Source organism: Carlito syrichta, unplaced genomic scaffold (genome assembly GCF_000164805.1).
Source record: "Carlito syrichta isolate Samal-C Ts95f unplaced genomic scaffold, Tarsius_syrichta-2.0.1 Scaffold305546, whole genome shotgun sequence".
In the NCBI taxonomy this organism is placed as follows: Eukaryota; Metazoa; Chordata; class Mammalia; order Primates; family Tarsiidae; genus Carlito; species Carlito syrichta.
The window spans coordinates 349797-366246 of NW_007249642.1; the positions used below are offsets into that span (position 1 = coordinate 349797).

General features: G+C 42.5%; 1 protein-coding gene across 1 annotated transcript in view; it reads left to right on the forward strand.

The window, feature by feature from the left end:
* The window catches only part of COL19A1 (collagen type XIX alpha 1 chain), a 333729-nt gene that overhangs the window by 256144 nt on the left and 61135 nt on the right, over window positions 1–16450 (forward strand). Inside the window, exons 18-26 of the mRNA XM_008061721.2 lie at window positions 1732–1794; window positions 7694–7729; window positions 8553–8588; window positions 8684–8737; window positions 9387–9440; window positions 11551–11604; window positions 13006–13095; window positions 13854–13898; window positions 14177–14254. Coding sequence (XP_008059912.1) covers window positions 1732–1794; window positions 7694–7729; window positions 8553–8588; window positions 8684–8737; window positions 9387–9440; window positions 11551–11604; window positions 13006–13095; window positions 13854–13898; window positions 14177–14254 — 510 coding nt within the window. The remainder of the gene's footprint in view (window positions 1–1731; window positions 1795–7693; window positions 7730–8552; window positions 8589–8683; window positions 8738–9386; window positions 9441–11550; window positions 11605–13005; window positions 13096–13853; window positions 13899–14176; window positions 14255–16450) is intronic.

The following is a 16450-nucleotide window of genomic DNA, read 5'->3' on the forward strand; positions in this document are numbered from 1 at the left end:
TCATCTGATAATTTGTCACTCCTATCTAAGGAATTTTTAAAATCAGTAGAGGAGATGTTTTGTTGAGATAAGAGGGTGGAAGATTCCAGGTTTGTTGATATGTAGATGAAGTCCCATGTGTGACAGACTTCAGAGAGGATAGATTTGTGCCTCACAAGTGAAATGATCCATGGAACATACAGCTGCTCTCCCTCACCACCAATAAGAGTAGAGAGGCAGGGAACTGGGAAGAAAGAATTTTATTTCTGAATTCAGAATTCAGGGAGACATGCCAGTATAGATACCAAAGTCAGCTCAGCTCCTCAGATTTTACAGTCCGTATTTATAAACATGAGTGTCAAGATTTGCTATCGATTAACATCAAGCTACAACATTTCAGAACGTTCCCATGACATCTGCATTCCATTACTCTGATGTTCATCACTTATACATTTCTGTACCATTCTGAGCTTCATGCCTTTGTTATTAAAGACAAAGGAAAGCTTTCTAGAGTTTAGTAACTATTTAACAGGTCACACAGAGTACATGGGAAAGAGTAAGTTAGCTTCTTCACCATTGTAAAAAAAACTGTGAATCATTGAAAACAAAATTTGTGAACACTGAAATAGATGCTAGCTTAATGCAAGTAAATCACACCTAAGACTACGTTGTTAATGATTACCTTAGGGTTTAGCAGGAAGTTAGATTCATATAGTTAGAAACCCAAAGCTTCTATTAATTCATGATTGCATTAACATTGTGAAGGTTACAAATTATCCTTCTAATTTTAACTAGTCAGTATTCATTGTGCCTATCAGAAATTCCCACAGACTACCTGTAGAATCTCTCCCCAGCTGGCTACCTGTCATTCTCTAGACTAACAAAGGATTTGGACTGGGGTCTTCCTTATCACAAGGTTCTCAGGGTCTGGGAGTCCCCAAGAGAGGACTTTGCAGGACCATAAGGTACTTTGATTTCCTTATTTAGTTGTTATGTGATGTTATGCCAGAGTCAGGTTGAAAAACAAACTTTAGAATATGGGGTAAGAGAGTACTAAAACCTTGTCTGGTGAGTTCTTCTCTGACATGACTCCCCAAGCCTCTTAGTGAGGAATTTGGATGAAAGAGAAAAAGGTCAGGTTTAGTCCTCACTAAAAATGCTTCATATGCCACATACAAATCCCTCTTCAAGACTTTTGGCCAGACTTCTTAGAAATTTCTAAGCTGCCATCACCACATCTGCAAGAATGCCTTCTTTGTCCCTAGCAGTCATCTCAGCAGTGATGTCAATGCTGAAAACAGCTGAGAGACACATTTTTCTTCATGAGGACTGACTTCCTCAATTAAAGAAAGAAAGAAAAGTGTCTGAAATAAAATGTGTCTGGGTTATTATGTCAGTTTAACAATTTGATGTCTTTAAGACCACAAAAATTTATTTTGGGGTACACCAGAACAAAATTATAATTTTTCCCCTCTAGGTGTTCTTTCCTTGAAAAATAATTAACTTGTTTCACACTAATTTAAATATTCTAATGAAATATTATCGACTCCTAAAAAACATGAAGAGATTGTGAAGTGCTGACAAACACATTATTATGCAAATAGCCCAAATAGATTCAAAACTTTGCACTGTCTCTTGGATGCTGAAAGATAAACTCATGGTTAGAAGGAGGAAGTGTTCACTCTGGTTTCGACAGTCACCACGCAGTACTCATCTAATCTGCAAAATCCCTCCTCTGCTTTGCCTTGACAGGGTGAAACTGGACTGCCGGGATTTCCAGGATCAGTTGGCCCTAAAGGACAAAAAGGAGAACCTGTAAGTATTTTAGCTTTAAGGACAGAGGAGGAATAATAAAAAAAAATTGGATTAAAAATATTTTTTCAGCCTGAGTGCAGTGGCTTACACCTGTAATCGCAGAAATTTGGGGAGCCGAGGCAGGAGAATTGCTTGAGTCCAGGAGTGCAAGACCAGCCTGGACAATATCGTAAAACCTCATCTCTACAAAAAAATTAAAGCCAGGCATGGAGGTATGCACCTGTGTTCCCAGCTGCTCGAGAGGCTGAGAAGGAAGATTTGGTTGAGCCCAGAAGATTGAGGCTGTGGTGAGCTGTGATCATGCCACTGCCCTCCAGCCTGGGTGACAAGAGTGAGACTCCAACTCAAAATATATATATGTTTTTCCAAATCAGTTCCAATCCCATGTACCTTGGTTGACCCTGTCATGGTGAACAACAATAGATCAGCTCTTCAAGCTGGTACAAGCTATGCCAGGCACTAAGTCCTTTACATGTATTTACTTACTTAGTTCATAAAAATCATGTTATGAGGTATGCCATTATCACCCTGGCATTTCAGTTAAGGAAACAGGTTCAGAGAGGTTAAGAAACTTTGCCCAAGGTCATATAGTGGCAAAGTGTTAGAGCCATGAACCATGCCTAGGTGACCTGGTTATAGAACCTAGGGCTTAAGATCACTAAGCTGCTTTGTTAAAACTAAACTAAACATAGCTAAAATGAATAATAAAATCAGTATATCAAAAGACTGGTAGAAATTTATCCAAAAAATTGGAAACATGCATCCATCTGCTCAAACAAGTACCCTCAGTTTACTTTCTGAAGTTATTTTTCTTCCTTAATCTTTATAAGATCAAAGTGACTTCCCAAGCCACTCTTCAGCATTACTGAGGTCAGTTTCTTTTAAAACTTAGTTCTTTTAGTAGGGAAAAAAAGAAAGAAAAAAAAAACATCTTCAGTACCGTTTATGTTCAAATAGGACCACTTGAAGAGATTATAGAAATCTTAGATACAAAAAAAATGAGTGTTTTTAATGGTGCTAAAACAAAACAAAAACTCAGCAGCCCTCAAGAATCACCAAGAATTGGTTTTAACAAATGTTTCATCTTTGTTAAAAAGGTAGTACATCTTTTAAAATCCCTTTTACTCCTTCTTATCCAGTGAACAGGGATCCCAGGGGTAGGGAATAAAGAGGTCCTAGAATGCCTGCATGACAAACAAAAGCGTCACTGAAGGTCCTCTTCTGCAGCGACGGACATTTCTGCAGGCAGCCTTAGGATCCATGCGGTGGATGACGTATTCCGGTCCTCCTGCCTTCAGATCATGCTTGCTCTTAGCATGTGGTCCAAGCCCCCACAGGCCCATGGGATTTAGCAGTCTTTGATGGGGCTCCCCACTGAGTGCTTCCAATGGTGCCCGAGAGATCTCACACCCCACACAGCCTGGGAGTCACTGCCCCTCCGCCTGCCGACCACCTGTGGGGCCTTATCCTCGGAGGTTCCGCTCACCATCTCATGACTGCTTCTCTAGGTCTCTAGGTCTTCCCTTCCTCCCGAGCACTGATGCCGCCTTCTCTTCATGTCCACGGGACATAGGAAGGACCTGAGGGGAGGTGTGCCAAAGTGCCACTGCAGTTCTAAAGCAACAGTCATAGAGCAGAACGGAGGGACTTTCTGAGCATTAGAGCAGTGCCGCTCAAACTTAAATCCTACTGATTCTAGTTCAGTGGGTTTGGAGTGAGTGGGGCCTGAGACTCTGCATTTTCCACCAGTTCTCCATGCTGTGAGTAGCAAAGGTTGGAGGGTGTCATAGTGCCTAGGGGTAATAGGCCTTCTCCTAGACAGGTTCCCCAGCTTTCTCTCCTTCTACCAACAATCAGGGCAGCCCTCCTACCCCTCACCCCCACTTCCTTTAGTCCTGTCTTTCTTATCCAGAAGATCAAGCTTCTTTTCCTCTGAATTCTTCTCCTAACCCTTGATCAGCCCTTCGCCCGACCTGCACATACAAAAGCATGCATTTTACACTATTGTATGAGCAATATAGCTCTTCATGTCCTCAACCTTTCTATTCCAGAACAGGATATAGACTTGATATTGCATGGTAGTCAGAAGGTCCAAACACAAGAGCAGTCTGCATCCAAAGTTGAATTTTGAACCACCCATCCTGAATGGTAACTTTAAAATGGCAATTGTCAGCCAGGCTCGGTGGCTCAGCCTGTAATCCCACGCCTTTGGGAGGCTAAGGTGAGTGGATTGCCTGAGCCCGCGGGCTCGAGACCCGCCTGGGCAGCGAGACCTCATCTCTACAATAAATCAAAAAATCAGCCGGGCGTGGTAGCGCATGCATGTAATTCCGGCTACTTGGAAGGCTGAGGCGGAAGGATCGCCGGAGCCCAGCAGGTCGAGGCTGCGGTGGCCGGGAGCGGCCACTGCACTCCAGTCTGGGCGACAGAGTGAGTCTCCAACTCAAAAAATAAAAAATAAAATAAATAAATAAATAAAATGGCAATTGTCCCTCACTCCTGGGACATAGACCGTGACTAGATGTGTAACATGTCAGGGGCAAATTGAACCTCAGGGTTTTATAGAGAAGGAAAGGAAGGCTCTAAAAGTGTAAGTGACTTGTCTCTAATAGTGTCTGTGAGAGCTAGGACTAGATAGCAAGTCTAGACCAGCAGTCCCCAACCTTTTTGGCATCAAGGACCAGTTTCGTAGAAGACAATTTTCCACGGACTGGGGGATTGGGGGGAGGATGGAAGGATGATTTGGGGATGATTTATTGTGTACCTTATTTTTATTATTATTGCATTGTAATATATAATGAAATAATTATACAACTCATCCCTTAAAAAAAGAGGCACATGGAAATGATAAATAAAATGATGAGCAAGACATGCATGGACTAAAATAAGTGTCGGATTCTGACTTTAAGCTTGCCACCAGATGCAGCTGTACAAGTACATCAACTCACTTGCCACTCACTGGTAAAGGTTTGACATGAGTCTGCAAGCTGTTGACTTATTATATTCTCTGTGCAGTCAAACCTCACTGCTAATGTTAATCTGTATTTTCAGCCACTCCCCAGTGCTAACATCACCACCTCAGCTTCACCTCAGATCATCAGGCATTAGATTCTCATAAAAAGCATGCAACCTAGATCCTTCACATGCGCAGTTCACCATAGGGTTCACACTCCTCTGAGAATCTAATGCCACCACTGATCTGACAGAAAGAGGAGCTCAGGCAGTAATGTGAACAATGGGAAGTGACTGTAAATACAGATGAAGCTTCACTCATTCACCCACCACTCACCTCCTGCTGTGTGGCCTTGTTCCTAACAGGCCACAGACTGGTAGTGGTTTGTGGCCCAGAAGTTGGAGACTCCTGCTCTAGACAACTCGGTTTTTTTTATTTTACAACCAGTTTCTTTAGTTAATGTGGTCTTTGGGCTTGACCCTAGAACTAAATAAGCAATGATGTGAGCAGGTGATAAAGCAGAAACAAGTAGTGATATAAGCAATTGACCCCTTGTTCCTATCTAGTTAATATCATCTCCCTTCTTAAAAATTAAACTGATTTTTAGAATGCGGATCAAAAAGTAAGAATATAAATATGGCTCGGCCTGTATCCCAGCACTTTGGGAGGCCGAGGTGAGTGGATTGCCTGAGCCTTCCGCGGGTTCGAGACCAGCCCGGGGAATTTGGTGAGACCTCATTTCTATAATAAATAAAAAATTAGCTGGGCATGGTACTGTGTGCCTATAGTTCCAGCTACTTGGAAGGCTGAGGTGGAAGGATCACCGGAACCCAGCAGCTTGAGGCTGCGGTGGCCAGGAACGTGCCACCTGCACTCCAGTCTGGGCAACAGAGTGAGACTCAAACTCAAAAAAAAAAAAAAAAAACCAAGAATATAAATAAAATCCTGATTCTCTGTATAGAAATTGACAATAATAAGAAAAGTTGTCATGTTGAATAGATATGGGGTGTAGAGTTGTCCCTTGATATCTGCAGAGAGTGGGTTCCAGGATCCCTGTGGATACCGAAATTTGCAGATGCTCAAATCTCTGATATAAAATGGGGCAGTGTTTGGATATGACCTATGCACATCCTCCCACGTACTTTATATCATCTTTAGATTACTTTTAATATTAATACAACTTAAATGCTATGTAAATAGTTGTTATATTGTATTTTTTAATTTGCATTATTTTTATTGTTGTGTTTTTTTCCAAATATTTGTGATCTATGGTTGGTTGAATCTATGGATGCAGAACCTGCGGATTCTGGAAGGCCAGAATAAGAAAGTTTACACTAAGAAACAAACTAGCCCTGAGCTTTTTGTGTCATAGCCTAGGAGAGGCCCTCTTGTTCACAGTGCTGCCTGGCAGGTCAGTTGGAGGTGGGTGTTCTTCTCCACACAGCCCTGAGATTCCAGGCTGATGGCTACCAAGTAGCCACACCACCTGGTGTGTATGATCATCACAGCCACCATGGCTTAGGTATGGGCAGGAGATTATAAGTAAGCCTCTCATTACCTCTATCTGCAAGTGACACATGCCACCTCTGCTAACATTTTGTTGCCAGAACTAGGTGACCGCAAGGGAGTTGGGAAATGGAGGAGGAAGAAGGTGAGCCCACAATCCCCAAGACAGGGGACCGGGGCTGAAAATTAACACCTACTTCTCTCCTGTGCTTGACTTGTTTAAGAAAGTAGCCTTCCCTAAAGAGAATCCTGAGAGCAGTAATATCTCCCATAATGATTCTCACACTTTCTCTTATGCAAAATAAATGTTTTTTTATTTATAGTTTCTATCTCATTGGCAATTCATCAGTTCAAATAAAAAATATATCAAATCAGACAGACTGAACAAGCACAGCCTGGGATTGAAGTCAGGCAGCCTGGTTTAAATTCTGAACTACTCCTTACTGGTAGAGTGAACTTGGGGAAATTAATTTTTCTGTGCCTCAGTTTCCTCATCTGTAAATGAGTATGCATAACACCTACCCCATTTATACATGAGGACCAACTATGTTAATGTATAGACGTGATTAGAACAGTACTAGATACATTATAAGAATTTGATAAGTGTTAGCTGTCAGTAGTATGTCTACATGACTTAATTATCCAATTCCATAGACTTTGATGTGCACCAATAGTATGTGATACCCCAGAGTTTCCATGATAGGATGAATTCTATCCTGGCACTCACAGAACTTATAGCCAAGATCAAGAAAACCAAGATCACATGCATGTAGAAGCCTGTGTGTGTGTGCATGCCTATGTGTGTGTGTGTAGCCTGGGTTGTGGTCATAGTGACACAGTGACATCAGGAGTGCTGGCTATGAGAGGCAGCCCCTCCAAGCTTCTGTCCCTCCCCAGGACCTGTCTACCAAAACCTACCAGCTCCACACACTTGTGCAGAGCTGTTATTCAACCAGTAATTAATTCAAGTCATTTTGACTAAAGTAAGCATGAAAATTAGAAAACTATTTCAAAAAATAATGATCTTATATGTGTCAACACACAATAAGCCACTGAAGGAATTCACATTCATGTCTTTCCATTTATCATTTCCATACCATCACATCCATTCCTCATCTACGGGCTGTGTGACCATTTTCCGTGTGAACCAGGTGGGAGGAAGCCTAGGCGTAGGGCAACGTTCGAACCTGTCAACCACTCAGATCCAGTCAGCAGTGTTAAGGTGATGAGTGCCATGGCTCACTTGCGAATATGGAGGAGTTATAGATTAATCACCACATGCTCCCTTTAGAAGGCAAACTTATGAGGCTCCAGATCTTTGTGGAGGCCTGCTTGCCTTGGAGCCTGAGTTTGGCATGCAGGATTTATCCACACGCAGGCTTGGAGAGTTAATTTCCAAAAATGTCTATAATTGATTCTGTTTTCTGCCCATTTTTCTAGGGGGAGCTTTTTTCAAAAGGTGAAAAAGGAGATAGGGTAAGTAGGTGTTTCATCACTATCTTGGGTTTTCTACTTCATTAATTTCTTTATCTCTGATTTCTAGTATGTTTACTTTTAGAGTCTAATAGATCTGATTAAATAAGATCTGTGAGCCTTTTATTTTTTCCTCTGTGTTTTTTGACTCTTTGATTTCAATAAGTGAGAAATTTTAAGCCATGTTATGTGTTATTATACAGAGATACTTTAATATTTGGTTCGGGTTTGATATACTTTCTTTAATCAAGTACTAGTAGTGATTGGGCATGACTATAAAAGACATCCTTAGGATCTCTCAAATACAAAAATTGAGAAATAAGATACAATTTTTTCAAAAATTATATTAATGACACAGAACATTGTGTTAATGGCACAAGAAAATTTTGTATAACCTTAATTTTTTTTCACTAAGTACACATACCTGATAGTAGAATTGCCAACATGTATTACCTTAACTTCTACTCTCCCTCCTCTGAAGTTTTAATTATCTAGGACAAGAGATTGGTTGATGGCAAATTGTGACAATGTCAGCCTATGCACAATGCAGTGATTGCTAACAGGACATGATGATTACAATGGCAAAAGTGACCTTGGGATGAAACTATTATAAAGAGGAAAGAGAATTCGAAATTACTGTTTGTTTATTTATTAGTAATTGATATTGTGAGTCATGCTTTAGAATGGACCCCTCCTTGATTTCATTGTGTCTTCCATAATTTCCCCTTCATTGCATGCTAATTAGTGGAAATTCAGTTAGCTTATCAGAGATGTCCGTGTCCACCTAAATCAAGCGTTACCCATGTGGTGATGATTTTATTCACAGGGAGAACCTGGAATCGCAGGATCACAGGGAATAAAGGTAACTCCTGTCATTCTTCAGCTGCATATCCAGCCTTCATGAGATCATGAAAACTTAAGTGGCATTTGACTTTCCTTCCCCCTCCCCGTGTTTAGGGAGAACCCGGAGATCCTGGCCCCCCTGGCTTCACAGGAAGCCCAGGACTACAGGTACGTAGAAATACCTAAAATAAATCAGGACATAGATTGAGGATTACAGCCACTGTGTGTGGACCAAGGCGCTTTGCCCACCCCACCTCACTTCCCCTTATGCTCTCGGAAATGTCCTCCTGTTTCCATGGTGATTCCCCCACTGGCTGCATCTGTTACACACAGAGTAACTGTGCCTTGTGGTTCACAATAGAATTTTTGAACTCTTTCTTAGAGCATGTTCACAACGGCATCCCCAAAGGCTCTAAGAGTAAAATCCATGTGAATTAAATGTATAAACCTGAGCTGTATTCCCAAAAGGAACAGGATTTGGGATTCATTTCTAAACCAACATTCTGCAACCCTGAGATGCTTGTGTGTTTCACTTGGGATTCTGCAGCAGCATCCCAAGAGGGTAGGAGCGGTTAGTGGGATATGCTCCCGGCCAGCGGGTAAGGCGTGTTGTCCAGTAAGCACCTGATGGCAAGAAAGAACATCAGAAACAGCCTTGGGAGGTCCAAAGCACATTTCATGTGCAGAAACAGTGGGATGCCGGAGAGTTCACTTTTCACAGTTAAAGGTCATGCTACATTTTACAAATATTCAGGCACAATCTCTATTTTTTTTAGCAATGTTAAAGCACACATCATTACCTTTTCTTTTCTTTTAGGGTCAGAGAGGACCTGAAGGCTCTGTGGGACCCAGGGGACCACCAGGAGATGTTGTATGTATAATGTCTTTGACATTTTGAAATGAAATTGAGTCTAAGACATGCTTAAGGAATGTCCACATCTGTCCAGTGACAGTCACACCACACTTCCCAAAGGCCTGGGCCATCTCTGCCACTAAAACTCACCACACCTCACTCATGGGGCTGTGGGAAGACTTGTCCCTCCCCATATCCATGTGAGGCCCTGCTAAGCATCAGCAGCCTGAGGAATTGGTCTCTGGAACCCAAGTCAACTTTGGAAATGTTTGTCGGGTGCACCAGCAGTGGAGGAGGCTGAAATACCAAAAGAAATAAGGAAAACCAAGAGGGAAAGCCAGAATTTTGACATGCACAACTTTGGGTTCACATATCCATTCAAGGAAGATACCTTTAAAGCCCTTCAAAAATAGCATGTATTTTGGCTGCAAGTGTTTCTGGAGAAAGAATCACAGGCTGCATTAGAACCTAGCTTTTGTGGACTCATAATTCTCTCTCTCTCACTCTCTGTCTCTCTGTCTCTCTCTCTCCTTCTCCCTCTCTCTTTCCCTCTCTCTTCCTTTCTCTTTCTCTCTCTCCCTCTCTTCCCTCTCTTCTCTTTCTCTCGTTCTCTCTCTCTTTCTTTCTCTCTCCATCTCTCCTTTCCCTCTCTCTCTCTCTCCCTGTCTCTCTGTTTCTCTCTATCCTTCCCCCTCTCTCTCTCCCTCTCTTCCTCTCTCTCTCTCCTTCCCTCCACCTACCTCTCTCTCCTTCTGTCTCCCTCTTTCCCCCCCTCTCTCCTTCTCTATTTCTGCCTCTCTCTCTCTCTCTCCTCCTCCTCCTCTCTCCCTCCCTCTCTTTCTCTCTGTTCTTTCTCCCTCTCTTTCCCTTCTGTCTCTCCCTCTCTTCCCCTTCTCTCTCTCTTTCTCTCTCTTCCCACCTCCTGGTGGTCCTCTGGGTCCCACAGAGCCTTCAGATCCTCATTGATCCTAAAAGAAAAAGTGATGTGTGCTTTAACATTGCTAAAAAAAAAATAGAAATTGTGCCTGAATATTTGTAAAACGCAGCATGACCTTTATCTGTGGCAAGTGAACCCTCCAGCATCCCACTGTTTCTGCACATGAAACGTGCTTTGGACCTCCCAAGGCTGTTTCTGATGCTCTTGTTCTCACCATCAGTTGCTTACTGGACAACCTGTCTCACCCGCCAGGAGCATACCCCACCCTCTCTTCCCACCTCTCTTTCTCTCTCTCTCTCCATTTCTTCCTAACTCTTTCTCTCTCTCCCCCCCTCTCTATCTCTCCCTCCCTCCTCTTTTCTCTCCCTCCCTCTGCCCCCACACCACACACACACACACACACAAACACACACACCCTTAAATGCACTTTCCTATTCATTATCCAGCTCAGCTTTTAATGCCTTGGACAACCTTCCTAGCCTTCTACCAGCTTGGATGCTGAGAATTCTCCCTCAGTTCACACTTGAGCAAAACAAGAAAAACCCTCAGCCATACTTCTGGGAGACTGATCATTCTCTGTGCAGATTAATGCCCACCCACCCCTCCACCCACAGACAATTGTTAGACTCTCTTCTTTCGTGACCGGAGGCAGCTCCCTGACTTTTGCTCTGTCCCTGTGCTCATGGGCAAGCCTCCGGGCTCCCCAGGTCAACACTCACAGTCTACTTGGTGTTCAAACACCCAGTTTATGGATCGCTGTGGTGAGCAGCATACAGAGCCCTTGTGAAAAGAGAGGAAATCCCGGACCACAGGTGGGGCCACAAGATGCTCAGGAACTGGGATTAAGTGATGGTGGCTAGAACTAAAAAGAGAACAAAATCAAAAAGCAAGAGTCACTGTTTCCAAAACATGGTAAAAATTGTATCAAGTGACCCTGATGGCCTCCCAAATCATGATATGATGCTGGCAGCAGTGGTGTGTGAGATATTCTGTTAATTCTCCTCAAGTTTCTTTCCCATCATATCCAGGTGACTTCAAGTAGTAAGCCACAAATTTTCACTAATTATTTTTCCCATCTAGAAAACCAAAATCAATCCATCTCCTTGTAGATAATGTGTTAAAATTCTGTTCTCTTGACAAAGATTCACAGATGTTCTAATTACTCTTTACTGTTAATTCTGAATTTTCTAGGGATTGCCAGGAGAACATGGTATCCCAGGAAAACCAGGCCCCAAAGGAGAGAAGGTGTGGTTCCCGTTTCACTCATTGTGTGTATTAAGAAGGTGGAAGGAAGAGACAGAGGGTCATAAGGACACTGGGAAGTAGAAGGACAGTGCAGGGCTCCTGGAACTATGCCAGGGTGGACAGCACACCTTGGAGCCAAGCATTTCAGCAGCTCTAGTTTTGCACAGAAACACCGTGTATCAAAGTGAACTAACTTCGAGAGGAAGATGTCAGGACCCTGAAAATCTGTCTCAGGCTCAGTTCCCACTGTGGTCTAGACCCAAGAAGTCTTAATCTTTCAGGACCTGTTTTTTGGTGTCTACGTGGAAATAGTACATTAATGTTGAACCATTATTGGGAAATAACTTACAGAAAACAATGATCATCTAGAGAACTTTATGAATAGATGCACCCTTTTGAGCCTATATTTACATAAATGGCAACCCAAAAAACTGGAATTTTTTTTCTTTTTTTTTTCTCTTATAAATATGTGGGGTACAATTCAGGGTTAGGTATACAAACATTGATTATGCAAGTACCCTTGTTGATGAGGTATGCCCCTCCCTCCCCTAGCAGTTTCCCTCAACTGCCAATCCCATCCCACTCCCCTGACAAAAACTGGAATTATTTTTTGGAGGGTAGACCCCTTGTAGTACAAGCTTCCTCGACTAGATAAGTATTCTAGGAACCCATTGACATGGGTATAGCAACTAGCGTTGTTGTGAAAGACTGTATTTGGCTTCAGTAAAGATCTTTTGGATATTCTTTCAACCTGTTTTCCCATTTCATGATACATGATGAAATGAACAACCTGCTCATACTTCACTGAGTGTTCAGCAGTTTTTGAGCAAAGATGGGATGACCCCCGTGCCCCAACCTCCCTATTCCCCTGATCTCATCCTGAGTGACTTTTTTTGTTTCTCTGGGTGAAAAAAAGTCCTCAAAGGAAAACATTTTGCTGATGTAGAAGAGGTGAAACAGACAAGCAAAAAAGCAGAAACACTAAAAGGCATCAAAACTGATGAGTTCAAAAACTGTTTTGAGCAGTGGAAAAAGAATATTGATAGGTATATCGCATCAAATGAAGAGTACTTTGAAAGTGACTAAAGTTTAAACATGTAAGAGTCAATACCTAATTTTTTATAAATAAATTCTGGGTTTTTTTGAGAGGGTTCACCTTCATACACATGCATATGTTTTATGACACTGCTGACATAACTCACTAAAACCCAAGTGTATTTAAAATAACTAGAACAGTGCCTGGCATGAACTAGGCACTCAGCAAATACTATTGAATGAGTGAGTGAATAAATTAATGAATGGAGTTTGACTGGCTATGGTGACACCTCAAAGCAATGGTTCCCCACTGTCACCCACCGTGAACCTGAGCAACAGTGTAAGACTCTGAACTTGTTTTCCCAGGGAGACCCAGGTGGGACTGTCGGTCCTCAGGGGCCTCCCGGTCCCAAAGGTGAGGCAGGGCCTCCAGGGAAAAGCCTGCCAGGCGACCCGGTGAGTACCAGCCTTTTCCTGTCATTTGTCTTGAAAGTTATTCAGTGACTACTTGTAAGTGCCTGGTGTCATATCACATGTACAGGAGTAAGTTTAGGTCACAGAAAAAGGAGTATCCCTCTTGTTCTTTAGCTCAGAGAGAACCTCCTAGGACGCTTGGCAAAGCAGAGAGATTTCTTCTGAAAGAAGCATTTGTGAGCACAGCATCACATATGTGATTGCGGAAGATTCCTAGGCCCCCTGAACCCATGTGCAGTTTTCTTCAGGATCTGGGAATCCCCATGAAGAACCCTGGTCTTAAACCATGAACCTTCCTGGGATACTATCTCAAAACAAAAGAACTGCCTGCAGTGTGCCTTCCAGAGGCTCTGCAGACGTCACCACAGGCTGTAATTTACAGAAAATGTCTTTGTGACCCAGACTGTCCCCAGGACACAGAAAACTGGACCACTGGAAAAATCTAGACAACCAACATGTCTATTTATATGCCTTTTCCTTATCCCCTTTGGACTTTTTACATCAATTAATAATAATGATAATAGTTCTCAATATCAGATGCCTTATTTTATAGATGAAAGCCTCATATTGCAAAGTAACTATATGACATCTATAACCTATTGAAATGTGAATTCCCTGCTCCCTTTTCTTTTATGAAAAAAGGTATACTCAAGTGAGATAAAAAGGAGTAAAGCATATTTTTAGTTATGACTTTCTAGAAAAAGAAATGTATTTACCTTTTTTTTTTGTTTTTCTCTTAGGGATTAGATGGCAATCCTGGGGTACCCGGCCCACGTGGGCCAAAGGTATAAAAATGTCATCATTCATTTTTTTTTTGCAGCACGGAGTCAGGGTCTCACTCTGTTGCCCAGGCTGGAGTGCAGTGGCATGATCATGGCTCACTGGCACCTCGAACTCCTGAGCTCAGGCGATCCTCCTGCCTAGGCTTCCCAAAGTTCTGGGATTACAAGCATGAGCCACCGTGCCTGGCCTAGTTCCTTTTTAAATCATTAATGTTAACCAAAACATAACAGAAAGTTTGTGTCTCTGGAGCTTTACCTAACAGAAACATCCCACTTCTCAGGGTGAACGAGGGTTACCAGGTGTCCATGGCGCCCCAGGAGACATAGGCCTGCCAGGTGTGGGAATTCCCGGCAGAATGGTAAGTTAATTCAGTTGAGTTCTTGAAACCATATTGATTCCAATATTGTAAAACATGATCCAGTGACAAGTTTTAATAAGGAGAAAAGAACAGAAAGGTGGAAAGAACAGAAAGGAGGAAATACAAAGAAACACTATCCAGAGAGGACTGATGGGCATCAGGGTGGTATCACTAAGTGCAGAGAGAATACTCCCTCCTTGTCTATTGACTTGCAGATGTCTGTCTCTGCACTGCACTGCCATTGGATTAGAAGCCATTGTATAACCCCTTATACCTCTATCCTATTAAAAATCACAAATGTGTGTTTTTAAGATGATAAGTATGCCTAATATCAGGTTGTTACACATTTCTGCTTTTTCTCATTAAAATAAAACAAGAAGCTAACATTTAAAGTAGATGGAGTATGTATAAGTGACTGATACTCAGAAGCCAAAAGTAATGCCTTAAGAGTGGAGAGAAGGCATTTTTAATGGTGAAAACAAATAATGGACAGGATTTTTTTTTTAATTGGAAAATATTGTTTATTTAGAAAGTAGGCTAGAGAGAAAGAGGAAATTCACCTCCCCAAGGTATGGGAGAGGGCCAAAGCTTCAGGATTTTTTAAAATGTATTTCAATTAGAACAGAGCCTAAGAACAGTGCCTGATAACATGGCCACTGCCACACATGTGTTGACTACACGATAATAAAAAACATCAAAGATTCTGGAATAAGGGAAGTGGAAATAATCAGTTGTTGTAATGACAGACATTAAGGAAATTGACCTGAGATGTAATAGAAAAGCTGTCTTTTCCTACTTTGCTCTTAACATTCAACACAGTTCTTTACTGCTAACACCAGATATGAGGGGTTTCTCCTACACATCAACTCTCTGGTGGACACCAACTGGGTGTTCCATGATTCAATTCGATTCTGACACTATCTACCTAAAGGCAATGTCAAATCCTGCGGGTTGAGAACTAAGCCTCACAAGACTGACCCCCACTGAAGATGCCAGTTGCAAATCTGGGCCTCCGGGAGTTCTATAAATGGGGGTTCCCATGACTCCTCCTCAGGTCCTATTAACTTGCTAAGTGGTTTGTAGAATTCAGGTAAACACTTGCATAATTATGTTAATATCATATCACAAGTATTATGTGTATAAGAGGATGGTAAAAGGTGCAGTTGAAGAGTCAGAGCAGGAGGTCCCAAGGGCGAGATCTGGACGGGCCCCTGGGCACGGGAGCTGCCATTCCCATGGAGTTGAGGCCTATGGCTGGGGTCAGCAACCCCAAAGCTCTCTAAACCTCACACACTTTGGGGTTTTTTGTGAAGGTGTCATTAGGTCAGCAAGCTCAATAATTAATTCCATCTCTAGCCCCTCTCTCCACTCCAGAGAATGAGGGACAGGTTGGCAGTTGGGGCTTCTCATCATGGCCTGGTCTTTCTGGTGACCAGCCCCTATCCAGGAGCTTCCAGGAGACCCCTCATTAGAACAAAAGACCCTCCATCGCCCAGGCAGTTCCAAGGAATTAGGAGTTCTGTGTCAGGAACCAGGGCCAAAAAACAAATATTAAAACAAAAGTGAGCCGGGCTCGGTGGCTCAGCCTGTAATCCCACGCCTTGGGAGGCTGAGGTGAGTGGATTGCCTGAGCCCGCGGGTTCGAGACCTGCCTGGGCAACTGGCGAGACCTCGTCTCTACAAAAAATCAAAAATTAGCCGGGCGTGGTAGCGCGTGCCTGTAATTCCAGCTACTCGGAAGGCTGAGGCGGAAGGATCGTCAGAGCCCAGCAAGTTGAGGCTGCGGTGGCCGAGAGCAGCCACTGCACTCCGGTCTGGTCAACGGAGTGAGACTCCAACTCAAAATAATAATAATAATAATAATAATAATAATAATAGTACCTATCAAAAGATGAATCTGAGTATTTAGATGAGATAGCATACACAGACTGTATGCACAGTGCCTGGTATATAGGAATGCCCAATTAAAAATTATCATAAAGTTGTGGTTAGAACAGTCCTGGAACTCAAAAAATTAACTCTAAGTGGATCACAGACCTAAACTAAAAAACAGAAAACTATATACCTTCTACAACCTAGGAGAACATCTCTGTGAAGGCGAGCTTGGCAGTTATTTTTTAGATAGGAAATAAAAAGGACAACCCCCTTTTAAAAATATGGCTGAATTGGACTTCATAAAAAATTAGCTGCTCTTTG